Genomic DNA, 27759 nt, shown 5'->3' on the forward strand with positions numbered 1-27759 from the left:
TAGTGAGTCACTATAAAATAAGCCCACCAGGATGTTTTATAAAAACACCCAATTGGGCAGGAAAATCGAATCGAAAAACTAATTCAGTAGGCTGAATCAAATCGAATCGAAATTTTTTTCCCTGAATCGGGCAGCACTAATTTCCACTAAAACAATTGGGAATTAAAATGCTTTCAAGTATTTTCTATGCAGTACCAGTTTGAAAATCTCTTGTGAACCAACTGGGGGTTTCTTAAAACCTTTGGGGACTACTATCAGAAAGTCCTCAACCATCGTATAGTTTTCCTCATCACTCTTACTGATGGGACCACTAATAAATTACCCTTAAAGGGAACAAACACAGAATCCATCCCAGAGCCCTTATAGCTTGAGTAAGGGTATTCAAGACCTCTCTCCTCTGCATAGCATTTTCTGCAAAGAAGGTCACTGTGTTCTGTCTACCTGTGTCTCACCCAAACCACACAGGCCTTTGTTCCTATTACTCCACACCCCTTCCCTCCCCTCCAAAAATATATATGTATCAATCTGTTTAAGATCCTACTGTCTTAAGTATAAAGTTAAAGGAAATGACTGTATGATGGCCTGGTCCATAGAACAAGAAAAATAGTTTGATCAAATTTACCCTTATTCCAATATCCAGTAAATTGATCTTTTCCTAGAGGAGGATTCTCCCTGAAAGGAGAGAATAAACTCTATTTTACTGTGATCTGACCATATAACTAGGATTACTGAAATATCTTTAACCAACTGCTGAGGAAGAAAGTAATATAAGGGTGGTTTGAAAAGTTTGGTAAAAACAAGTCGAGGGAGGAAAAATAGCTTTTGAAAAAACTGGAAACTTGCTGGACTGTGTAAAGCCCTCGAAGGAGAACTACATTGTTTAACTTGCTTTTTTAACAAACTTTTCAAACCATCCTCATAGGATCCAGAGTATGTCCAAGAAATATATCCAAGAAAAGTATACTGAGAAAATAGAAAATGTGTCCGAGACATGGACATATGTTTGAGACATGGGCATATGTTAAGATCATCTGGTTCTAAAACTCCAGATCTCCAAAGTAAATCAGAACTGAAAACCTGTGTGTGTTTTGTATATGTATGTGTGTGAAAATGTCCACAGGCTAAAATGTGAGATCAAGCCAAAATCCAAAGCACTGGTTTAAAGAGATCAAGCAGTTCAATTTGTTTAAAAGGATTTAAAGAGATCAAGCAGTGCAGTTTGTTTACTGCTGTGTGAAACACACAATAGGTTTTGAATTCAGTGATGAGGCTCACTTTTACAGCATGATGATTCACATGGTTTGGAAACTGGCATTTCATCTCTACTGGATGATTTTACTTGAGGCTTACTTCCATGTCCTGAACATATTGCCAGTCTTCAGAGATGTGAATACTTTTACCACCAGACTACATTAAAACCATGCCTTAAACCTCATTGGTACAAATTTTTATAATGCAATCTTATAAAGCATGCTTGTTAACCTTGCCAAGAAAGAGTTCTGTAGGAGCACAGCAAAACTACAAATTCCAGGGCAGATCTGTTCATTATTTGTTCATTATGTTTTGCTGACAAAACCCAAAGCATGGGTAAATATGAAGGCCAAGTGCTTGTTTCTGATCCATGCCATAACTCTTGCACTCTTAATAATGCTGTAAACCAAGCTTGTACATCATCTGTGTATTTTGCTTCATGTCTTGAATTTTACAACTTTTTTGACGTTCTGTCTGTAACCTGAGAATTACCGTATTTTCGCGGATATAACGCGCACCCGTGTAAAACGCGCACACGGGTATAGCGCGCGGGGAACACAAATCTATGTAAAAAAAATTTAATATAGCGCGCACACGCGTATACCGCGCATGCTAAAACCTCTCCCGCCTACTCCGAACCAACATCCTCCCCCCCGCTAGCTTACCCGCGTTTTACAACTTTTTTTTTTCAATCCGATCCGGCATCCCCCTACGAACCGGCATCCTCCCCCCCCGCTCACGTCACACACCCCTCCCCCGCGATCCTACATCCCCCCCCAGCACCGCAAAACATGTCTTACCCGATTGGGCACCGGCACCAGCACCAATGCACAGGATGTGCCAGTGCCAGTGCCCGAAGATCCTCCCTTGTTGGTTTGGGTTGGTTTGGGCTGGGCTGAGCTGGGCGGTGCGGTGCAGGAGAGATCCTCCTTCTTCCTGCGCCGGGCTGGACTAGGCTTTGAGCATTTGCGCATGCTCAAAGCCTTCTGGTCTCGCTCTCTCGAAATCTCGGAGAGAGCGAGACCAGAAGGCTTTGAGCATGCGCAAATGCTCAAAGCCTAGTCCAGCCCGGCGCAGGAAGAAGGAGGATCTCTCCTGCACCGCACCGCCCAGCCCAAACCAACCCAAACCAACGAGGGAGGATCTTCGGGCACTGGCACTGGCACATCCTGTGCATTGGTGCTGGTGCCGGTGCCCAATCGGGTAAGGCATGTTTTGCGGTGCTGGGGGGGGATGTAGGATCGCGGGGGAGGGGTGAGCGGGGGGGGGGGAGGATACCGGTTCGTAGGAGGGATGCCGATCGGATTGAAAAAAAAAGTTGTATACCGCGCTCACGCATATAACGCGCGAGGGGTATGCGCGGTAGGTAAAAACGCGTATAACGCGCGCGTTATATGCGTGAAAATACGGTAGATGTTTTTGTCTCTTCTTCTTCCAATACCTTCTTTCTCCTTTTCAAAAGTGCAGTGTGACTACTTGAAGGATAACATTTGGGGACCTTTTTTTTTTTTTAACAATACGGGAAAAATTGGCATTCTTCCTCCTCCATTTAAATGTAGGTGCCAATTTACTAATAAGTTTTCTAAGGCCATAAGACAGGACACATTCCTTGCTGAACAGGGCCCTTGATCACCACTCTTCTCTCTTGACAACTATGATTTTGCACCAGAACCCATCTCTCTATTCAGTTAGATCACCTCGCAGCAAGCTGCATTTAAATGCAAATTACTGAATGTGTACATTAAAAATTCATTTCTGAAATAAACCACAGAAAAGTTTGAATATTTGGCTGAACTGAAACCAATTCTTTCTAAAAATAATTAGGACCTTCGAGCGAAAAACTGGAAAGCCATGGAAGCATTGGCATCAACTGAAAAAATGCTGCAAGAGAAAATGAACAAGACTGCTAAGGTTGTAATGCGAAATGTTGTAAACAGTGCATTGAACCAGAATGAAATCTGCAGCTTTTAAACTCAATCCAAGCATTTAATGTTTACTGCAATTTCAATGCAAGTTGCTCTGTCTGATCATTCATATGTCTCTTGATTTCTTCTTGAACATATTTTTCATTTTTTGCTGATTTGCATGGCTTCATCCTTTCCCTTCATTTCCACTGCTTGCTAACAGTATTTAGGATAATAGCTTAATTTTCATTTCTTTAAAATCATTCTATACAGGAATATTTTGCAAATATTACTTTCTTGGCCTGGTTCATTGACACATGGCGCTTTTTAAAGATGCAGTTCACCCTAGCCAATTCTGCTTGGTTGAAATCCTGCCTGCTGGTATTCTCTTCTAAAAGTACAACATTCTACAGTTTCAGAAGCAGATCATAAAGTATGAAATACCAAATGAGTGTGGGGTTTTGTCTTTTTACTTCTCTTAAATTTTATCATTGTGAACTGCATTGCAGCAATTTTTGTGATTTGTGTTATATAAAATGGTTGAAAATAATAATATATTAAAAAGTTGTTGGCTAGGTTGAAATACCTCTTTGTGTGCTAATTTTTGCCATAAATGGTTAATTTTCTCCCACACTCCTCAAATATAATTGCACATAGTTTTTTCTTTTTACTTCTATGCTAAGTGGTTGTCCACTGATAAGCCTGTTTGTACAAATGAGAGCTCAGCGCCCTGTGTCAGTAGCACAGTTTGCTGCAAAGATGATATGTTGATATAGAACAGGGGTAGGTAACTCCGGTCCTCTAGAGCCGTATTCCAGTCGGGTTTTCAGGATTTCCTCAATAAATATGCATGAGATCTATTTGCATGCACTGCTTTCAATGCATATTCATTAGGGAAATCCTGAAAACCCGACTGGAATACGGCTCTCGAGGACCGGAGTTCCCTACCCCTGGTATAGAATGTAAAGGACATAAACAATGTACAAGCAGCTGGAGATAGTGACTTGCCCAGTGTCACAAAGTATGTCATAAAAACATAAGAATAGCCATACTGGGTCAGACAAATTGTCTGTCTAGCCCAGTACTAGCGGCGGGAGGGTGCCCAATCACGGCGGGGGGAGGGTGCCGGATCACAGGGGTGGCCTTCGGGGGTAGCATTGCCGGTTCTCGTGGAGGGGGGATAGAGCAGCGCCGCTGGCCTCGGGGGGTGGGAACGTATCAAAGTGAGTTTCCATTATTTCCTATGGGGAAACTCGCTTTGATAAACGAGCTTTTTGGATTATGAGCATGCTCCTGGAATGGATTATGCTCGTAATCCAAGGTACCACTGTATTCTGTTTTCCACAGTAGCTAGTCCAGGTCACTGACAGGCATGGGATTTGAGCATTTGCTTCCTTTTTTTTTTTTTTTTTTTAAATTCTTTATTCATTTTTAAACTTTCATCAAGTGTACAAAAATTCATAATAAACATAATTAATTTAACCACTTGAACATCTTATCATTATAACCTATAAATACAAATGTAACCCCCCTACCCTCCCTCAAAGCCCATAAATCATTATAAGATCATATACTTGAAACCCTCCCCCCACCCAATACTAAGTGGTGTATAATTAATAGAAAAATGCTTCCTTGATTCTCAGCCTTTTGCTCTAACAATTAGGCCATAGTCTGTCTATGACCTTTTTATAAAAGCTTCTAAATATAAGACTGAAGCACTAAAAGGATGTAATATTTGATTTCTCCTTTAGTAGTGCTATTCATTGATCTTTACATAAGTTGTCTACTATAGAAAAGTAAATTGTCATGTGTGCCAATGTTATAATAAAAGAGAAGGGAGACCTTACAATTTTAAGTTTCTGCAAGGAAAAATAGGTATCTAGTGTCTGAAAAAGAAACATAAAATGTACTGATGAGGTAAAGTAATTTTTGTCTGCATGCCACGAGTCATACAATTTTTCTATTGTCTTTCAAAGTTCCAAAGAATATTGCCATGTATCAGTAAATGGAATTCTATAGTTGAACACTTATTTATTGTTTACTAATCTCTTGATCTAGGAGAGAGAACAGTATTTGCAAGCTTTTGAGATTGACGAGAGAAAGAGATTGGAGAAGCTGTTTCCTCAGGTGTCTGTTTCATCTAGTTTGGTAAGAACAAGTTGGCTATGGTATTCAGATTGGTGATGAATCCTCCAACATTTGAGATTTTCTGGCCCATGCATCTGAGCTGTCTTGATAAAAGAAATCTTATGTGCATCAAAAAAGTAGTACAGTACCTATAGTACTACAGTGATGTGGAAAATATTTCTGCCCCCTCCTTATTTCTTCTTATTATATATATGTTGCACTAAATGATCTCTGATTTTTAAAACAAAAATGTAATGTTAGGAAAAGGGAACCTGAGTAAACACACAACACAGTTTTTAAATGATTACTTCTTTTATTTAAGAAACAGTTATCCAACACATATATAGTAACATAGTAGATGACGGCAGATAAAAACCTGCACGATCCAACCAGTCTGCCCAATAAGATAAACTCATAGCATATGATGCAATATAACATATTACCGATCTTGATTTGTCCTTGCCATTTTAGGGCACAGACTGTAGAAGTCTGCTCAGCACTGGACATTCCTCCCAATTACTGGAGTTTCCATCGAAGCACATTCCAATTCATGTAGATCTATCTAGCTATAATCAGAGTACAGACAGTAAAAGTCTGCCTGGTATTGGCCTTATTTCCTAATTACTGGAGTTACTGTCTTAAGAATCACTAAATTTTGGTTTGATTCCATTCTAGGCATCCACCACTCTCTATTTGAAAAAGTACCATACTTGCTGACATTACTTCTAAGTTAACCCCCTATGATAAAGTAGCTGCCCCATAGTTACTCAACCAATTGACCAAATTTAATTGATAATTAGATTCAGCTGATTGAACACAGACAGCCTTGATTGCAGCCAGCCTTGTTGAATCTGAACCTCACAATGAGAGTGAAATTGTTACTACAAAGTTTCTACAAGAATGCTATGCCATGATCAGAAGAAAGTCCAGGAGAGAGTAGAAAAAACGTTGCCGAAATATATCGGTCTGGAAAGGGTTACAAAACCATTTCTAAAGCTCTAGATCTCAGTGCTCATGATTTCATAATAAGAAAGAAACTGGACAAGAATGGGATTCATTGGACTGTAGCACAGTGGAAACTGCTGCTATCCAAGAGTAACATCAATTTTTTTCTTACATTTACATAAACGCACCTGGCTGATCCCCAGTCCTTTTTGGATAATGTTCTATGCACAGACTAGTAAAAAGTGGAATTCTTTAAATAACAAGATCCCATTATTTATCTGAGGACAAGCAAGCAGCATATTCTCACTTGTGGGTAACATCATCCACGGAGCCCCGGTACGAACAGTCATCAAAAATATGTAGTCACTTTGCCTTTTGACTTACTGCAAATGTGCCAGTGACTTCCTGCCCATCATTGGCTAGCAGGACCTTCACTTCTCAGTTTTCCATGGACCTGAGAAGCTGGGGTGTTTTGTTTTTTTAGAGTTTTCTTCAAGCATGAAAAACTTTATTACTTTGTGCCTTCCTGTTTTGTGTTTTTCTTCATATATATATATATATTTTTTTTTCATTTTTATTATTTTACTTTTGTGTTGTAAAATTTTTGGGTTTTGACTAGATTTATTTTTGGGGTCTTTGGGCTTTTCTTAGCCTGATTTCAGTCCAGGAGCATCGAGCCTTTTTCAGATTACTATGTACTCGATCTCCCAGGACCATAGAGTCTTTCAATCTTGTGTCAGCGATGTTCCACTTGATGTCCAAGCCTCCAAGCAACTTCAAGTGGTGCACCCGGTGCCATAAGACAATTTTGGTTACAGACCCACATAGTTGGTGTGTCCAGTGTCTAGGTTCAGAGCACTGTGATATTTCTTGCCGGCTTTGCTTTATACTGCAAGGCAAGACAGTTGCAGTACGAAAAATGTTTTGGATACTCTCAGACACACCTACTCTCAAAATCCTGCATTGACACCTGCACCAGTGGAATCAACCACAAGAGAACAGGAGATGATCACTTCCCAGAGCTTGGAAAGTAAAAAACAAACAGTGAAGGAAGACTCTGGTGCTCAGTGCCTTTTTATTAATATATCATGACTCGACACGATCGTGTTTCGGCCCAATCGGGCCTGCCTCAGGAGTCTATTAATTGAGTGACTTGATGTCTAGTGTCTCCAAAAGAAATATACAAATGTTACTGTTTTTAACAGCGTAGCAATGGCTCCCTGTATCTGGAAAACGCAATATCCTACACGGGAACAAGGACTGAAAATGGAATCAATATCTCATTTCGCATCTGCTTTGTCAGTGCTGCCTCCCTTGGGTGACACTTATATAAAAGCTAAGAAGCATAAACACTTTTCCCCCTCCAGGCAGGCATCTGATTTTCAGGCATCGACTCCATCAACAAATTTGAAGTATATACGAACAGAGTCAAGATCACTATCTCTGCAACTGTTTGTCTCTAAGGCATGCCTCAACATCGAAGTCACCAATTCCTCAACACCTGACGTTGCCTGCACCTTCTTTACTGACACTGGCACTGGTGCTGTCTCTGAAGATTCAGTTAAGAGAGCTGCTGCAGAAGGAGATAGCTCAGATGCTGCATTCGCACACAGTGCGAATACCTGCTCCAGCACAAACAATCTAATCTAGTCTGAGCAACATCTGAAGATTCATTGAGGGACCATGGTCGGACTCCACACAATTGACGATCCTCTTCAAGAAGAACATAGTAACATAGTAGATGACAGCAGATAAAGACCCGAATGGTCCATCCAGTCTGCCCAACCTGATTCAATTTAAATTTTTTAATTTTTTCTTCTTAGCTTTACCCAGTACTGTGCTTGGGTTCCAACTGCCGAAATCTCTGTTAAGACTTACTCCAGCCAATCTTCTTTCTCTAGGGAATAGTTCTTTCTCACCTTCTTGACATTCTTCTTGGAGATCATATTGACGTTCACCTCGAGGCAGTCCTGGACTTTCTCCTCAGCTCTCAGCTCAACACTCTCTTCGGCTCTCCTCGATGCTCACTTCGATGCTTTAAATCTCTGAGTTATAACATCGAAGAGTATGATTCTGATTTATCATTTCATGTATCGTCTAATTAACCAGAATTTTCTACAGAAGAGTCCTATGGAATATTCAAACCCATCTCTTCCACCACCTCACAGAAGATCCCCACCAGAAACCTTATCTTTCACAAAATTCATCAGACAGATGAAGCAAGCTCTTCCTATAAACATGGAATCAGAGACAGAGCCTAGAGCAGAGCTAATAAAAGCTCTGGACTATGAGGAGTGGCCTAAAGATTGTGTAAAGTTACTTCTTCATAATTTAACGAAGGAGGCAAATGCACAACAGACGAAGATTCAGTGCCCGACAACATGATGCACGACCTACTCCTACTGGAGCGATGGTCTAGGACATGGCAACTCAACTTCAATGCCAAAAAATGCAAAGTTATGCACCTGGGCAGCCAGAATCCATGCAAGTCTTATACCCTTAATGGCGAGATCCTAGCAAAAACGGTAGCAGAACGAGACTTGGGGGTAATCGTCAGTGAGGACATGAAGTCTGCCAATCAAGTGGAGCAGGCTTCGTCCAAGGCAAGACAAATCATGGGCTGCATACGAAGGGGTTTCGTCAGTCGTAAGGCGGAAGTCATTATGCCATTGTATAGATCCATGGTGAGGCCCCACCTGGAATACTGTGTGCAATTCTGGAGGCCGCATTATCGCAAGGATGTGCTGAGACTGGAGTCGGTGCAAAGAATGGCCACCCAGATGGTCTCGGGACTCAAGGATCTACCATACGAAAAACGGCTTGACAAATTACAGCTATACTCGCTCGAGGAGCGCAGAGAGAGGGGGAACATGATCGAGACGTTCAAGTATCTTACGGGCCGCATCGAGGCGGAGGAAGATATCTTCTTTTTCAAGGGTCCCACGACAACAAGAGGGCATCCGTTGAAAATCAGGGGCGGGAAACTACGAGGTGACACCAGGAAATTCTTTTTCACTGAAAGAGTGGTTGATCGCTGGAATAGTCTTCCACTACAGGTGATTGAGGCCAGCAGCGTGCCTGATTTTAAGGCCAAATGGGATCGGCACATGGGATCTATTCACAGGGCAAAGGTAGGGGAGGGACATTAAGGTGGGCAGACTAGATGGGCCGTGGGCCCTTATCTGCCGTCTATTTCTATGTTTCTATGAGGCCTTATTTAAGAATTGGGAACAACCACTTTGTCCCAGTAGCCTCACACAAGTTAGATTCCTTATACAGCAGGGGTGTCAAAGTCCCTCCTCGAGGGCCGCAATTCAGTCGGGTTTTCAGGATTTCCCCAATGAATATGCATGAGATCTATTTGCATGCACTGCTTTCATTGTATGCTAATAGATTTCATGCATATTCATTGAGGAAATCCTGAGAGCCCAACTGGATTGTGGCCCACAAGGAGGGACTTTGACACCCCTGTTATACAGGATCTAATCTTGCTTGGGCTTTGACAAACCATAATTACAGCACCATTGTTTGGTTGTGAAGTCAGTATTGAAGGAGCAAATAGTTCTAGCACTTATGTCAACATTCTACCAGGAAGAGAAGGTAGAACTCTTGAAAAATTCAGATGTAGAATATTCTAAGGATCATGTTAGCCAACAGAATACTTAATTACAACTTTTATATGACATTTTACATGAAATCTCTTGTATAGAAAATCTCTCTATGAGCAATATATTCCCACAGAAGATCTAAGCTTCTACCAACATCTTTTCAATGACTTCATGGAGACAAAGAAATACACGGTGTGTTCCACATTTGACGCTTTTAATATAGTCTCTAGAACATCAACAGTATCCAATGCCTTGCATCAACATGTGTGGTTTTTGAATCTCTGACTTAGATGTCAGTGTGCGGTATTGCCTTTCTAACATCCCCTGCATTGGAGATGACCTCTTTGGAGACTGTATAGAGAAGGCTACACAAAAGATTTTAAAAAACATGAGGATTGCATAACTACTTTATCCTCTTCTAAGTCCATTCAAACTCAGGCGCCCTTCATATTACACCGTGTAGATACAGCCAAACAACCATGTCTTCTTGAGTTTCTACTCAGAGATAACCCAGGCACCAGAGAATGCAAAACCCTCAATCACAGCCACAGTCCAAACAGCAACAGTCTTTTTGACTCTGTCTTACAGAGCCTAGCCAGTGGTTCCCAACCTCTTTGTAAACTCTTCCCAAAGGAGGTTGAATTGAACACTACTACTATCGCTGGTCCATAACTTTTGACTACTGGGTCCTTCAAATATTGAAGCAGGGATATGCCCTTCATTTACAAAAAAGACTTCCAGACCATCCTCTAAGAGAGACCTCTTTCAACTCCCATCAGAAAATCCTCCTTCACCAAGAGCTCTTAGCCTTCCTCCAGGCCAGTGTAGTAGAGAGGGGCCGAAGTTCCTACTCAGAGTACTTCCTCATACTGAAAAAGACTGGTGGAACTTGTCCAATTTTACACTTCTGGGCTCTTAACAAGTACTTGATGAAGGAGAAATTTCAAATGGTTTCTCTGGGAATCCTATTACCACTGTTGAAGAACAACTGGCTCTGCTCTTTAGATCTCAAAGAAGTCTACACACACATTCCCATCCTCCCAGCTCACAAGGCATAACTTCACTTTCGAGTGGGAACATGCTACTTCAAGGTGCTCTCATTTGGACTAGCATCACAAAATGTTCAGTAGTAATGGTTGCAACCCTCCATTCATGTGGTTTCCATGTGTTCCATTACCTAGATGACTGGTTGATCAAGGCTCCAACACCTCATTAAGCTCAACAGGCAGTGAATTCAACAGTATGTCTACTAGAGCTTCTTGGATTTGCAATCAAGTATGAAAAATCCCATCCCCAAACCACCCAAATTATATAGTTCATTGGAGCACTTCTGGACACAATTCAGGCTTGTGCCTTTCTGCCACAACAAAGGTTCCACACACTACTCCAGAAGGTCTCCAGTCTCCAGCGCATAACTGCACGTCAAATGCTGCATCATCTTGACCACATGGCATCCACTGTTCACATGACTCCATTTGCCTGTCTACATCTCAGGGAACCTCAGTGGACACACTCAACCCAATGGTTTCAAGCCACCAGAGCAGTTTCCTGATGCTTATGAGTGACTTCAGGAAAGAAAATCTTTCCTTCGCTCTTGAGTCACTTTAGAAACATCTGGATAAATCCAGATACGTTGTGCTCCAAATAGTTTTTGAGAATTTTTAAAATATTTAAGTCTTGCTCAAAAACAAAAGATATTAGAAGCGTAGTTCTCTCAGTATCAGGATTCAGAGTTTGTTCTAGAAGTGCAGTAATATTAGCAAAATCAATCTGTTCCTCTTGTCCATTATTTTTCTCCATATTCTTTTGAGGAATCTTTTTATTCGGCAAGTAGTAAATCTTATTTAAAGGAGGAATATTGTCAGATGAAATTCCCAAGTTCTCAATCAAATATCTTTTGAAGAAATCAATAGGCGGAATACCAGGTGAAATTGGGAAATTCAAAATACGAAGATTCAATCTCCTATTATAATTTTCAAATTGTTCCAGTTTTCTATGTATAGATGAATTATCTTTAATTATTACAGTTTTAAACATTTGAAGCTGCTGTATATCTTCCTGTATCTGTTTGTTTTGGCTTGAGAAATCCAATATTATTTGATTATCACACCCCCTCTTTATTGTGGTCTAAGGAAGGGATAAATGTTTTACTTGGATATTATTTTATTTTTCCAATAACTGGTGAAGATTGTTTCTTTCTCTATGTTGCATGGAAAAAGATTACTCTTGTGAATTGTAGTTAAAAATTTAAATAAAGAATTAAAAAAAAAAAAAAAAAAAAAAAAGAGTGACTTCAGATCTTCATCAGTCCCTTCAGAGTTGGTTATCATAGGCCAATCTGTCCAGGAGCCTTCTATTCCATACTAAACCACATCAAAAGGTATAAACAACTGATGCTTTGGTTGGGGAGCCCACTTCAATGGCCTTATATACTGAAAGCAGCTGGAAACCTCATGAGAAAACTCTCTACATAAATATCTTAAAGCAATCTGCAATGTATAGAGATACACATTCCAAGATCACTTCATCAATCAAGTAGTATTTAATTGGACAGACAACCAAGTAGCCATGTACTACTTGAACAAAGAAGGAGATACAGGTTCTTCTAGTGCAGTAGGTGTGCCATTCTGGACAGTAGGGTGTTCTCCCTATGCTCGCGAGCTGTAATGAAGGAATCCACTCCAGGTTTTCAACAGCTCATCCTACCGAGGGCTCTGCTGCCCCTTTCAGTTTTTCTTTCACGTGAGTCAGAAGGTGTTTTTCTGATTTGCTCTGTATATTTCTTTATTATTTTCAGTATTGTTTTGTGGTCCTGAAAATCCTGTTTTATGGTCTTGTTTTCTTTTGGATAAGTTGTTTTTGAGCTGTTGTTGGTGCTAAAATGCTGCTAAGGTGACCATCAGATTGTGAACCTCTAGAGGTTCTGGGTGGTCTAATGTTCGTAATTCCAGGTGCTTTTGACAGTATTCAGGAGGAGACTCAGCTCAGAGATCCTATCAGGGATCATGACAGAGATTCATAGCACCTAGGTAAAGTCAAACCTCCAGTTCTCATCCTGCTTCAACCTCCAAGTAAGCACAATGATGCCAGGGATGAAGCCTTTCTCCTGAGGTTAGACAGAAGGCTTTCTGCATATGTGGAGCTCTGGGCGCAGATCTCATCAGATTGCAGGGTGCTGGAGATTATTCGGGGGAGTACAAACTCGAGTTCACCCATTCCTTAATATACTGGGCTTTCCTGGTGAGATGCCCAGAAAAGGCATGCAGTATCTTAGCAACAGTACATAGACTTGTAGAAATTCAAGCCATAGAACCCATGCCACCAGAAAAATTGGGCTTGGGCAGATTCTCCATATATGTCATAGTGTCCAAGATAGGTTCAGAAGATTGGAAACCCAACCTAGATCCTCAACACATGTCAGTTAGGCCCTGGAGACAAGGTAAGCATAGCAATAGTTCTGAGGGAATTTCTAGCTTCCCTAAACTTAACGGAAACCTGCCAGCACATTCTCATGTTTCAGATCAGGAGGTTCCTCAGAGTCCAGGTTCTGGAGAGCCATTATCAGTTCTTGATGCTCCCTGTTGGTCTGGCAGTAGCACCCCGCACGTTTTCCAAGGTGATGGTGGTGGTAGCAGTGCTTCTCCGAAGGGCAAAGATTGGAAGTACTTGGATGACAGGTTGATCAGAGCTTCATCATTCTCAGAAGGAGAACAGGCAGTGACTCAAATGGTCCAGGTCTTACAGAGCCTGGACTGGATTGTAAATTGTCGAAAGAACCAACTGGTTCTGCCCCAATCACTGTAATACCTGGGAGTTCTATTCAAAACTGCGGAAGGCCTTGTCTATCTTCTAAAAGTGAACAGAAAGAAGTTTTGCACTCAGATTTTGGACATGATGGTCAAGCCAATGATGTGATGGACAAACGTCAGCGTGGAACTACTCCCAAGTGATAGGGTCCATGGCAGCCACTATAGAGGTAGTTCTGTGGGCGAAGGTTAATATGCGGCCTCTCCAGAGTGCACTGCTGTCGTGGTGGCCCCCACAATCGGATACCCTTCAATTGACACTCCCGTAGTGTCTGGATTTCCACAGCAGTATGAGTTAGTGGCTTCGTTCACAGTTGTTTTTACAGGGCAAGTGGTTGGCCTCTCGGAGAACGTGGTCCATCAGCAGACTTGAACTTCGGGCCATTTGGTTAGCATTGTAGAAGCTGGAGAAGATTCTGGAAGGCTAGGCCATCCAAGTCTTCTTGGACAATGTTACAATTTGGCATATGTCAGTCACCAAGGCAATTCCAAGAGTGAACAGCTGAGTCTGAGGGTTCACTTATTGTTCTGGTGGGCAGAGAGACACCTACAGGCAGTCTCTACAGTACATGTAGCAGGATCGGTCAATGTCCAGGCCGATTACCTCAGCAGGCAGACCTTAGACCTGGGAGAATGGGTGTTATCTGCAACAGCGTTCTAGTCCATCATTCTTTGATAGGGTTGGCCAACTTTCAATCTGAGGCTACGGTGAAGAAAATAAAGTGGACCATTTCTTCAGTCAAAGATCTGAATCAGGAAGCAAAGGCCTGGATGCACTAGTTCAGCCATGACCAAAGAGCAAGCTTTTTTATGTTTTTCTTCCATGACCCATGATAGGACGGATTCTCTACAGAATAGCAAGCCATTCTAGACCACAAGGTCAAAGAAAAATGATCAGACTTTGAGAAAGCTGGATGTAAAGAGAGTACTACGTTATATCTAGAGGTCATCAATGAGTTCTGATTGTCTGACCATCTGTTTGTACTCACCAGTCAGACTAGATGCAGTAGACCAGTGTTCTAGTCTACCAGTTCAAGATGGATTTCCATGGCCATCTTGTCAGCATATATTGGCTGTGGCAAGCAATTGCTGGTCTCCTTGGAAGCATATTTGACAAGAAGCATGGCTTCTTTGTAGGCAGAAGCTTGGGCAATTTTGCCCGAGGAGATTTATAGGTCCACACTGCATACATTTTCCAGGTTCTGTAGAGTGGATGTGGCAGCACAGGAGGACACCGTATTTTGGGTCCTCAGTGTTACGAGTAGGCGCTGAGATCCAACTGTAGGTTTCTGGGACTGCTTTTGTACATCTTTACTGTACAGAATGACACATCTATTGCACTAGAAAAATAAATTAGGTTTTACTTTTCTAATATCTTTTCAGTAGATAGATATGTCATTCTGGAGCCTTACCTTGTCAGTTATATCTCCACATGCCTACTCTCTCAATTAGATGGTTCAGGTCAAAACTGAGATTTTGATCTCATTCAGTCCTCAAGGGTATGAAGAACAATTTTGCTAAAGTACATTGGGGAATGTTTGAATTACATAAATGATTTGTATGGTTATTTGAAGTTTGGATAGTTCCATTGCAATGTTTAACATATTTGTTATACTTTCAGAGCAGAACAGCACTGTATTTTGAGGAGTCTCTCCATACCCCTCCTTCTTATGTCTGTATAGGGCTGTCACCTGCTTTCGTACAAGGTGAAGGGGCAGCAGAGCCCTCAGTAGAAGGAGGAGGAGTTGAAAATCTGGAGTGGATTCCTTCTGCATGGCTCCCAAGCATGGGAAGAATGCCCTTCTGTGCAGAATGACACACCTATCAGTGGCGTAGTAAAATGGAATGGGGGGGCTGGGAGCCATCATGGTGAGGGTGCAGGCACCTGTCTTTCTCTTTGCCCCTTGCCCCTTGTCGCCCCCCCATGCCACTTGTTTGTGCCGCTTCCCTTCCCCCATATCTCTGTAACATTCCTGGTGCAAGCAGTAACCCCTAACCTTCTGTTGTGCCAGTGTTGGCTCTTCCTCTGACATCACTTCCTGAACCTGCACCTAAGAAGTGACTTCAGAGGAAGAGCTGACACTGGTGCGACAGCAGGTTGGCAGTTGCTGCTCGCACCAGGAACTTTACATAGGTACAAGGGAAGCGGAATGCGCATGGCAGGAGGGGGTAGGGAAAGAGCGTGTGAGGTTTGGGGGCAGAGAAGAGGGCAGGGGAGGTGTGCCACCACCCTGGGTGCCTCTCACCCTTGCTATGCTACTGCACCTATCTACTACAAAAGATATTAGCAAGGTAAGAACCTAATCTCTTTCTCTTTTCTGTCCCTTTATGCAGAAACATGGTGAGTGGATGCAGGAATTTGAGAAGTTAGCACAAGCAAAGCTGAATGAAATTGCAGGGTCTGCAGAGATGAAGGTCAGTGCAAGTTGCAAAGTCCAGCTATAATAGCACAAAGAGTGCTACGGTTTTAGTATGTTCTCTCCTTTATTTATTTTATGTTGCTTTATTTTATTCTATGTTGCTGTCTGTGAAATGTGATGTTCATCTTCTGTAATGATTGCGCTTCCTGGTTTGTTTGTTTTTTAAATCTCTTTCCGGGAGTCCTCTTTTTAGTTATCTATGAATAGAAATGTAAAAAATATTTATGAATTTCTTATTAGTGTAATTGTAGCAACATCCTTATTTTCTGGTGATGGAGTGGCTAAATGATAACTTTTAAATAGCCATTATTCTTTCTTTGTTTTAATTTGTTGATCGTGTTTTTGTTTGGGCATGTATTTTTTTTTTTTTTTTAATGTAGCTGAAAAGGCAGTAAAGTCTAGAAATAATTTCCAAAGTGTTAAAGCCCAGTTTATTTTGACATAAAGAATGAAAATGAGACAGAAAAGAATCTTAATGATTTTAACGGTCAACTCAGTTATTTAAAAGAAAATTCATTGTATTCAGAATTTCTTGCCTGGAAAACGCTTTTTTTAGGTAATGAAGTGTTGTGCTGAATTGACTATGTGAACACCCTAGATCTGTACTTGGTGGCAGTAAATAGTAAAACCTCTGTTTTCTTTGATAGCTCATGCAGCAAAGGTTGAAGGAGGCAGAGGAAGTGCACACGGTGCTGCAGAAGGAATGTGAGAAGTACAAGTCTGTCCTTGCTGAAACGGTACAAACGTATGCTGTTTCTTCTTCCACTGTTTTCTCTTTGTTTTGCTGATTGGCTCCTCTTACTGAGAAAACTGAAATTCTTTTGCCTGCAGGAGGGTATTTTACAGCGGCTGCAACGTAGTGTGGAAGAGGAAGAGAGCAGATGGAGCCTAAAAATTGAAGAATCTCAGAAGGAGTTACAAGAGGTACAGTGGATCAAAGTTCTGTCAACTTTTATATTGGCCATATAAGCCTTAGAATATCTAAAACTGTGCTGTGTGATTTAGTTATGAACCATAATGAAAACAGGCATTCACTTTATGCTTTAAAGCAGTGTTCTTCAACCGGTGGTCCGTGGACCTGTGTCGGTCAGTGAATAAGTTAGCACAAGCAACTGGTAGTCCACAGACCGGTGCCGGTACTCAAAAATTTCCTGCCGGTCCGGGAAGAAGTTAGCACAAGCAAACAAGGTAACTGCCCCTCCAGGCAATTACCTCGACCATTGGACATCGTCTTCCTTCCGGCTTGGCTGCTCCTTATCTTCAGTGCCAGCTGCACTTGTTTGCCGGGACAGCGCACAGTGGCTCTTGCACGCTGCTGCAAGAGCCGCTATGTGCTGTCCCAGCAAACAAGTGCAGCTGGCACTGAAGATAAGGAGCAACCAAGCTGGAAGGAAGATGGTGATCGGTCGAGGTAACTGCCTGGGATCCCTGGCTGACCAGAAAGGCTTCCCTCTGACGTCAGCTCTGACATCAGAGGGAAGCCTTTCAGTCGGCTTCGGCGGAGGGGGGCCTGATGCGAGGGTGGGGGACTGCTGGACTTGCAGGCGATAGGGAAGGAGGGTGCCTGCTGGATTCACAGGCAGCTGCAAGCGCAGGGGGAGCTGCCAGTGCTGATCTGGCTTCGTCAGAGGGGTGCATGCCCAGCTGGATGTCCCTGAACAAGTAAGGGAGAGAAGGGATAACATGGGAGAAGGGAGAAAGTGGGGGAGAGGACCATGTTGGGACATGGGAGGGGCATGAATTTGAGACACAAGGGAGGGGATAGAAAGGGAGTATTGTTGGGAATGAGTGTGTAAGTGAGAGGGAAAGATTATGCACATGGGGAAAGGAAGAAAGGAAAATTGTTGGACGGAGAGAGAGAGTAGTGAGGTAGAGATACATGGGGAAGAGAAGGATGAGTGGAAGAAATGTTGGATATGGTGGTGGAGAGGGAACAGAGGGACAGATTGAAGGGGATACAAGGGGGATGAATGTTGGACATAGTGATGGAGAGAGGTGCTAGAAGGAGAAATGTTGGGCATGGAGCTGGTGGGCAATAGTGATCTGGGGGATGAGAGAGGGAAAAATGTTGGATATGGCAGTAGAGGGAGTGAGAGAAATGCACCATGGATCTCTCTCTCTTCACTCCCTGTACATGGGATGGAGACGGGGACCGAGCTCACAGGGACGGGGACCGAGCTGCGGGGCTGGAGCGGAGATGGGTTTTTAAATTTCAGTCTTAGTAGTTTGCTGGCCCACAAAATAATTATTTTATTTCCACTGGTCCATAGGGGTAAAAAGGTTGAAGAACACTGCTTTAAAGGACCCTGGATAACAGCTGTTCAGACATTGGATTAAAAGCATGTGACAATTAAAGATGCCTTTTAATAAAGCAGAATGCTCGCTTACAGCTCATTTATAGTGAAAACATTAGGTACTCTATTTGTTTCCTATTTGGTGTTTGTAGGAGTCATATTTACTAAATCAAAGTTGATAAATGAAACCATACATGAACCACATGGATCCTGTTTCCGTTCTGCAATGGCTTTCAGCAGTTTATAAATTTTTATGTCAATCACAGGAAAAACAAATAGCATAGCCATTGCTTAAAAAAAACCAAAACAAAACAAAAAAAAACAGGTTTCAAGAGAAGTCAAATATAGTGACAGTGTGTGTTGTGTTATGTGTATGAAACCTGGATCAAACATTGTGGTTAATATATCTGTATTAACAAATTGTGGTGTCTTAAATAGTTTCATTTGTATTTTAATAATTGCAGATGCAGTCTTCAGTTCATTCCCTGGAACAGGAGATTATGAAACTGAGACGAGGAAACAAAGAAACTGAAAATGTAGGTTATAGGGTCATATAAACCATCTTAAGCTACTTACCTAGCATTCTAAAATTCGATTAATGGGAATCATTTGAAACTCAATTGAGATCTATCCAGGAACATATCTCCTAGTTACAAAGGAGGTGGGGAGACCTTCATCTGGTAGCGTACTGCAATATTGAAATAGTCAGACACATTACATCACAGTTAGGACCACCACCATGTTCTCCAGCAAGAACATAGGAGTGGAACTAAAGTATTAATGTGGTACTGAGAACAGGTCCCAAAAGTTAAATGGAAGAAAGTTTATTTTCCTCTTTTATAAAGAACAAAGGCTTATTTGGTTCATGTCATTAAATTTTATATCTTATGCTAGTAATAGAGATTGTCATTTTATCATGGTGATAAAGTATTTGAGTACGAGTCGTCATCTCATCTGTTCCCATGAAGCACCTTCATGTAAAACAAAAGTAATTTGGAGTCTGTTTTTCAATGAGTGTAGAATCATTTATGATGCTCTCCAAGGAAGTGACTTAAGACTGTTAGCTCATTGTCAGGACTGTGGTTTTGGCCTCTGGGATGAAGTTGAAAGGTCAGAAATGAGTATTGTTACTGTGAGTAAAGACTGAATAGAACATTCAGAGTAGGTTTCCCAGGTGAGCGAGCATAGCAGAAGTTGATTTTCTCAAGACTTCTATATGATATCTTCTCCATTAGTGTTTTACTGTTTTTGTATATACTTTTATTTCCAGTTTAAGAGAGAGAGAGAACATTTGGAAACTGAGCTTGAGAAGGCTGAACTTGAGCGTACCACATATGTCTCAGAAGTCAGAGAGGTAAACATGGAGACACCTTCAATTTTTTTCTTTAGCATTAAAATGGGGGAAGGGTCCTCCAGTACGTTGTTATTCAGGGCCCATAAGAATCCAGGGCCCTATCTCTCCTTGATATCGTGTAGAGGAGGGGTTGACATGAGGGAGGGTGGGTAGAGGTTTGTTAATGTTTAAAAAAGTTTGATGACTAGATATTTATTCCTGTTGACTTTGCTGTTGCAGAAGGTTTGTATAACTTATTGGAACTCAAGACTACTGTTGTTTCTGAAATCAGATGTCATCAATAAAAAATAGTTTGAAAGTAAAATGGGGGATGGGTGTCACTATTGAGTACTGTTTTTGTTTTAATTAAGACAAAGTTGAAGAGCTTCCAGGAATTTATTGTATCTTAGCTTTTGAGCATTAGTGCCCCGTGCTTGAAGTGCTACTTTAAAGGGAAAGGGGAATAGAGACTTGTATACCACCTTTTTGTTGCTTTGGCATTTCACTAAGTGACTAAGGCGCAGCACTGGGATTTGATCTCATAACCTCTGGGTGCAGAGGCAGCAGCTGAACCAGTGAACCACAGCCCTTCCTCTAATTAAACGTTTGTGCTTGTACTGAACTTCATAGTGTGGTGATTGGTAAATGAATAGCTGAGAGAGAGAGAGAAACCAGAACAGTGAAAAAGAGATAAACCTCAAACTGTAAAACTTTGTTTCAGCTCAAAGAACTATTGACTGAATTGCAGAAAAAACTTGATGATTCATATTCTGAAGCAGTAAGACAGAATGAAGAACTAAATTTGGTAAGAAGCATTTGCTCCACAGTGAATAAGGAAGGCTGTGACTGCATTATGTTGACATGTGGAGAAAGAAGACTTTAGCGCTATCTGCTAACCACTTCTGTTTGATAACATTTTATATGTTGCTGTTTCAGTTGAATAATGATTTTTTTCAGTTTGTGTATTACTTCACTTTCCTTTCAAAAGTGTTAGCTGCTTTGACTAATACTACATATATCAACCATATCTAATATATTTTCAGTTGTTTTGATCTTCATTCATAATACACAGACTAAATCTTTCAAAATACAGCTAGGCTGCAGGCTGTCAGTTAATCTGAAATATTTCCACTTAAGTTTGGAGCAATTCTGGAGTGCTTTTATATAGCAGCATGGTGTTCTTCCATGGGTTTGATAAATAGTCTTGGGGAAAATGGAACTCTACCTTGCCAGGGGCTCCTGCCGAAGTAGCAGTAATGGAGGAGTTCCTGGCAATGGTGTCCAACATTAGCTGCTACTGGAAATACCCCATGAGAACCACGTCAAATTAATGCCTGCTCCATTAGTACTGTCCAATAGTAGTGTATTACCAGGGTCCCCTGCTTGAAGTGATGTTTTATTTATTTATTTATTTACTTTAGTTTTATAGCCCATCCTCTCCGAAAGCTCAGAATGGGTTGCATCCACAGTTAGCATGTTCCTTCTGCCTTTCTGTACCATATGCTTGGAACAAGCTGCCCAAATCCCTACGGTAGACTCGATCTCTAGCAATGTTCAAGGGTCAATTAAAAACCCACCTCTTTGAGAGTGCTTTTAACTCCTAACTGCTCTCACCTTGGGTTCTGCATCCCCAACCCTATATGTCATGTCTGTCTGTCCAAGTTAGATTGTAAGCTTTTCCGAGTAGGGACCATCTATAAATGTCAAAATGTACAATGCGTGCACCTTTCAGTGGTTTAAAAGAAAAAAAAAATTCAAGATGCCTACTGGCGCCTAAAAAGATGGCACCTGCATCATGCCTAAAGAGGTGCTTTACTATGCCTAATGCCACTGTAGACATGGCTAACACTGGAAGTGGCTTTAGGCGTCCTAAAGTGTCTCCTTTGGGGAAATTCACGTGAAAGGTAGGCTCCAGAAATGTAAGTTTTGAAAACCCTGGCCTACATTTCCAGCACCTACCATTTCTATAAACAGCGCTGTCGCGTGATTGACACACGATTGGCAGCCATTGTTAAGGTGGCCGCCGGCACCATGTATAGAATTTGGGTCTTAGTCTTACACTAGGTTCTCTCTGCTTTTCGTACTTTCCTTTTCAATATCCTAAGATTCAGATTGAACCATGAAGAGAAGAAGTTTCTTCTTGTGGGCTTGTAGTTCTTTGTAGTTGCCAAATTTTCATAGAGCTAGCGAATCTCTGTGTTCTTGCTTTCTTTTTATTATTATTATTACCATTTCAAAAAAAAATTCACAAGACAAAATTCTTGTCACATGAAACTCAGAAACAAGCCATCTTATAAGAAACTTTATTTCCTCAAGGAATTTTAAATTTTGCCCTTCCTTAGACCAATTTGTGGGGAGTGAACAAATGAATTAATGGAGTTTAAAAGTATTCAGACTAAAGGAAAATCAAACTCGAACCCTTTGCAGGGCCACATTTTGGATTTGTAGGTACTTGGAGGGCTGCAGAAAAAATAGTTAATGTCTTATTAAAGAAATGACAACTTTGCATGAGGTAAAACTCGTTATAGTTTATAAATCTTTCCTTAATTGCTTCTGATAATTTCAGCTATACACAGTTGAAAGCAGTGCAACATGCAGAAAGTGAAAAACTATCAAAGTATCAACTGCAAGAGACAAGATTTTGAACCAACTATTTTGAGGCCCTCAGTATTATAAAGAATGATTCTTTATGGAAAACTTATGCTTTAAGTGTCCAGTGGTCGCGTCCACAACCGCCTTCAGCTTTCACCTCCTCCAGCACCGGACACACATACAAGCTGTACTGCCTCCAGTGGTTACCTTACATTCTGGAGCGTTGCCCACCTCACTGCTTAACCTCACGCTAGTGCTTTCCTGCATTTGTACGCGATTGTCCTCTCCACTCCACTTCACAATCACGTACAGACGCAGGAAAGTGCTTGCATGAGGTTACAGCAACCGCTGGATGTGACCGCTGGACACTTAAGGCACAGGTTTTCCATAAAGAATCATTCTTTATAATACCGAGGGCCTCAAAATAGTACCTGGTGTGCCGCATGCGACCTGTGGGCCTCGAGTTTGAGACAACTGGCCTAGTGTGACCCCCCTTCATTAACTTCTAATCCCCAAAATTAGTCTTTAATAATTTTTTTTTTAGATCCAGAAAGTCCTTCAATTATTCTGGGGAATAAAAGGTATATTTAGATCCTGCATACCGAACCAGGCATTTACATGCGTGTGCCAGCAAAAAGGTCACCCCCATTTTAATAGTCTTTTTTCTTAATGAAAGAAATGTTTTTCTCCATTCCTATGTAGCTGCTGTATTATGAATTATTTGGACTCAACAAAATTGTTGGTTTGGTAGACCCAGCAAAGTGGCATTATAATAGTCAATCTGAGACAGTACCATAGATTGTAACACGCTGTTCTAAATTGTGATGCTTCTAATTTGGCTTAATTTGTTTGAGATGTTTTAATTGAAAGAGAGCTTTTCTTGCTACCTTATTTGTTTTTTTCTGTCATCAAGTTGGAATCTAGACTCACTCCTAGAATCTTAGTATCAGTCTGCAAAGTGACTTCTGCTGAAGCTAATTTTATATTTATCTGCAGACATTCAACCTCCTTATTTGCTACCCAGAGTACATTGGTCTTTTCCGGGCTAACTTTTTTAACCCATTCAGAAGCATCCAGTCTGAGATTTTTACAACCACTATTCTCATTAGCTACATCATTTCTTGAATATTCTGAGCTACTGGAAATAATAGCGTCTGCAGAATAGAGAATCTTTTAATCCTTCAAAACTGAGAACATTTAACTCAGATACACATTAAAGAGAATGGGTGACAGGGGTGAATCCTATGGCACACCAAAGTCCATATGCCAGGGATTAGACTGGTATTTATTCCTGATAAGGTTGAGAGTTTAATTTTTTTTTTAAATCCAAAAAAATCACTTTAGAACTGTCTCTGAAATTCCATAGCTAGCTAATTTCTCTAATAAAATATCATGGTTAACAAGATCAAAGGTAGCTGAGAGATCCAACTGCATCACTAAAGTTGATACGCCTTTGTCTAAATTGGTTCTCAAGGTAGTCATCAAAGCCAGCAAAACTGTTTGTGTACTATGATGGGAACAGAATCCGGATTGATTTGTATTCAAAAACTGATCCTAGAACAGATAATTCTGCAATTGAATGCTCACTGTTGCCTCAACCATGTTTGCTTTGAGGGGGATATTGGCCTCTGGTCTTTAATTAGCACAAAGTCTAGAGGGTCCACATTTGATCCCTTTAACAGATGTCCTAATTGAATAGGCATATTCTCTTTGAGTAAAAGTGGATTAATCAAAGTTGTAAAAAAAAAAAAAAAAAAAAGGTAGAAATTGAACAGGCAGAGTTTTATTTGAGGTGACTGTTGCAATAGTCTTCTGCAGTGATTGATGCTAGGACTTGATACAAGTAAGATGCTTGAGACAAAAATTCCAGAGACCAGCATAGCACTTAATGGAAAAAACCAACAATATTTTATCATGTCAACTATGTTCCAAAATATAATTATTTTGTTGCACTTGGAAGAAAAAAATGTTAAAACTGTTTAATTGTCAAAACTGTTCAGTTTCTTTTTTATTTGTAAGAATTTATAATTACAATCCAAGAAGCTAACTCTTGTTACAGGAAAAGATGGTATAATAAATTACAGCAACAAAAGAAATAACCATGGCTGAATTAAACCACCACTCTATAAAAACTAGGCACAAAATATGGAAAAAAACTTCTTTAATAAACTAAAATAGTGAGAGGGAGAACTTAGCCAACTGTATCAAACTATAGAATAGATGTAGATGGTATCAGCGGAGTTAGACATATTCATATGTTCAGGATCATAAAAAATATACTTAATATATTTCAATTAAAATGGCACATTTACAGGGGAAAAATTTAAACAAAAAAAAAAAAAGACTTCTCAGTTGAAGCAATCGCAGTCTTAACATCAAAAATTGTTGATGCCTTTTCAGAGTGGTCTTAACTATAGGAAATGCCCTGATTTTACAATTCAGGAACAGGGTATCTTGACAAGAACTTTTAATACCCAGTCAAGATTGGGATCCAAAACAAATTATAGTTTAGTATCTGTGTAGCGCTAAAAAGCTGTTATTTTCTGAGAGAGACAATTGACCCCAATTCCTCAAAAAATAAAGATCTCCACAAATTGGGAGATTTGATACATTGATGATTTCCAATTTAAGTGCATATAAATATGACATTCACCACGAAGCACCCATTATCCCCTACGGAAGTGATGAGAATCATAGAATATTCAAATAATTTTAGCCTCTCTTTGCCTGACTTAGATGGCAAAGTAATTTGAGTTGTGAGGTGGGCATCACACTTCGGTTTTAATGATTGGCGATTATGAATGACAATCTGGCACCTAGATGGTACTGCTTACTTGTATAATTGTTAGCAACTTTTCTTTTTTGTGTTCTACAGCTTAAAACCCAATTAAATGAAACACTAATGAAACTGGAAGGTGAGCAGAGTGAACGACAGAAAGTAGCTGGTGACTTGTATCAGGTAAGAAGAAACATGGCAAACTACTATTTTTATTAATGATCTGTTTTACTAAATATTCAGTCACTGACTAGGATAACTATTTTTTATTTATTTATTTATTCAATTTTCTATACCATTTGCCCAGGGGAGCTCAGAATGGTTTACATGCATTTATTCGGGTACTCAAGCAGTTTTCGCTGTCTGTCCCGGCAGGCTCACAATCTCTCTAATGTACATGGGGCAATGGGGGGATTAAGTGACTTGCCCAGGGTCACAAGAAGCAGCATGGGTTTGAACCTACAATTTCAGCGTGCTGAAGCTGTAGCTTTAACCACTGCGCCACACTCTCCCAGGACAAGCAGGCAGCATATTCTCACATGTGGGTGATGTCATCCACAGAGCCACGGTATGAACAAGTTTAAAAGTGTATTGCCACTTTAAGAACTTGAGAACATTTGCGAACTGCTCGCACTGCGTATGCATGAGTGCCTTCCTGCCCGACATAGGCTCGCGGTTCCTCAGTTCTTAGTTTTCCACGGAGCTAAGAAGTCATGTCTCTGAACATTGTTCAATTTTTTGCCATTTGCCTTCCCACTCAAGCGTGTGATGCAGTGGTTAAAACTACAGCCCCAGCACCCTGAGGTTATGGGTTTAAATCCATGCTGCTCCTTATGACTCTAGGCAAGTCACTTAATCCCATCATTGCCCCAGGTACATTAGATAGATTGTGAGCCCACCAGTACAGACAGGGAAACATGCTTGAGTACCTGAATAAATTCATGTAAACCGTTCTGAGCTCCCTTGGGAGAACAGTTTAGAAAATTGAATAAATAAATAAATATTTCTTTATATTTCTTCTAAAAAAATTAAAAAAGAGAAGATTCTTTTCTTTTCTTTCTTTTCCTCGTGACTTTTGCCGTTGAGAGTTTTGTTTGAGTTTGACTTGGCTGATGTGGTCTATTCGTCCATGTCCAGGCTGTTAACGGGCTTCAAAAAGTGTTGCAGTTGCCAAAGGCCAATTTCTATCATTGACCCACTTAGTTGGTGCTTGCAGTGCCTTGGCCTGAACACCGGGTAGAATCCTTTGCTCGTTGATCTACCCTACAGAAACGTTTCATCAATAGCCGCAAACTTCAGCAGAAGTTATTCGGGACAAGCATGGACATCGACAAGACATCACAACCTTTGACATCAAAGACATCGATATCGACACTGGCATTGGGAGACCTCGCTCCGTCTGGTAAGCCAGCTAAGAAACCACCAGCTTTCCAATCGGTGTCGCAGGTCAATCTTGCATCGAGTCCCTTGATGCAGGCCAAGCAGCGATGACCACCTTTACGGCTTACCTCAACATCGAGGTGTGCATCCTCATCGAGGTCAACCTCTCCGAGGCAAGCCACAGCACCAATGGTACCAGCAGATATGCCAGAGGTACTGGTGCTTTCCTTTTGTGAAAAGCTCATTGCTCTTTTCCAAGTGAAGTTGGGTGATGCTTTCAAATTGCTTATCCCAGTATCGACTCCCTCGGTACCAGCCCAGCATCAGCTTAAGCCCTTTTAGATCCAGCAGTACTGCAACTACTTCTTTGGAATGGAATTGATGCTTCACGCCTAGACATTACAGGTCCAGTTCTCCATCGAGGCATTGATACAGTTCTTCGAATATCATTATTCCTCTTCCTTCTCTTGATGCTCAAAGATCAGTATGCATCGTTCTTCCTCACATGGTTCAAAAAGAAAGCATCGTTCTCCCTCACCTGATTTGAAAAGAAAACATCGTTCTCCCTCATGTTCTTTGAAAAGAAAGTCATACCAGTAGGAGTTAGAGTTAGTAGATAAAGGAGTCTGAGTTGAAGGTTTGGTGTATCAACTCCACAGCCCTGTGTGAGCCAATTGTTGAAGTGCCTGTATTTAGTTGTTAACATTTATGTGCATAAATGATGGAAATGTGTAATTTTACAAGCATATCTGTGTGTTCCACTTAGATTCAGCCCGTGGGTATGCCCTTCAGCAAAGTGCATGCCGTTAGCTCATGTGCATACTCTTCTGCTAGCTGGTAGTCTGTGAGTCTGAGAAGTAATTTATAGTCCTGTGAAAAAATTAGGACACTCCATGAAATATTCAGTTCTTTCTTAAGAAATGTTCACATATCGATGAAAAATCTTTTTTTATTTATCTTTGGAAAAGAATAGTGATGTAATTACAGGTAAACAACAAAAATTTTCCTTGATTTACTCATGAAACAAAAGATATCCACAAAAATGTGTATTCTAACTGAGGAATAAACGAGGATGCCTTACACCCTAATAGCTAGTGTTACCCCCTTTGGCTGAAATAACTGCAGTGAGATGCTTCTTGTAGCCATCTACCAGTCTCTGACATCGGTCTGAGGAATGTTTGGCCCACTCCTCAATGCAAAATTCTTTCAGCTGTGAGATGTTTAAGGGGTTTCTTGCATGTACAGCCCTTTTCAAATCACCCCACAGCATCTCAATGGGATTAAGATCAGGGCTTTGACTTGGCCACTCCTGGACTCTCCATT

At 40.9% G+C, this 27759-nt stretch overlaps 1 protein-coding gene across 2 annotated transcripts in view; it reads left to right on the forward strand.

Moving 5' to 3' along the window:
- Positions 1-27759, forward strand: part of KTN1 (kinectin 1) — a 270856-nt gene that overhangs the window by 225649 nt on the left and 17448 nt on the right. The window contains exons 33-41 of one of the 2 annotated variants that reach the window (XM_033950824.1): positions 3076-3162; positions 5214-5303; positions 15976-16056; positions 16709-16798; positions 16893-16985; positions 18820-18891; positions 19626-19709; positions 20410-20493; positions 25156-25239. In XM_033950824.1, the coding sequence (XP_033806715.1) occupies positions 3076-3162; positions 5214-5303; positions 15976-16056; positions 16709-16798; positions 16893-16985; positions 18820-18891; positions 19626-19709; positions 20410-20493; positions 25156-25239 (765 nt within the window). The remainder of the gene's footprint in view (positions 1-3075; positions 3163-5213; positions 5304-15975; positions 16057-16708; positions 16799-16892; positions 16986-18819; positions 18892-19625; positions 19710-20409; positions 20494-25155; positions 25240-27759) is intronic. The other variant, XM_033950825.1, reaches the window with a different exon arrangement.

The sequence above is a fragment of the Geotrypetes seraphini genome, chromosome 7 (genome assembly GCF_902459505.1).
Source record: "Geotrypetes seraphini chromosome 7, aGeoSer1.1, whole genome shotgun sequence".
Classification (NCBI taxonomy): domain Eukaryota; kingdom Metazoa; phylum Chordata; class Amphibia; order Gymnophiona; family Dermophiidae; genus Geotrypetes; species Geotrypetes seraphini.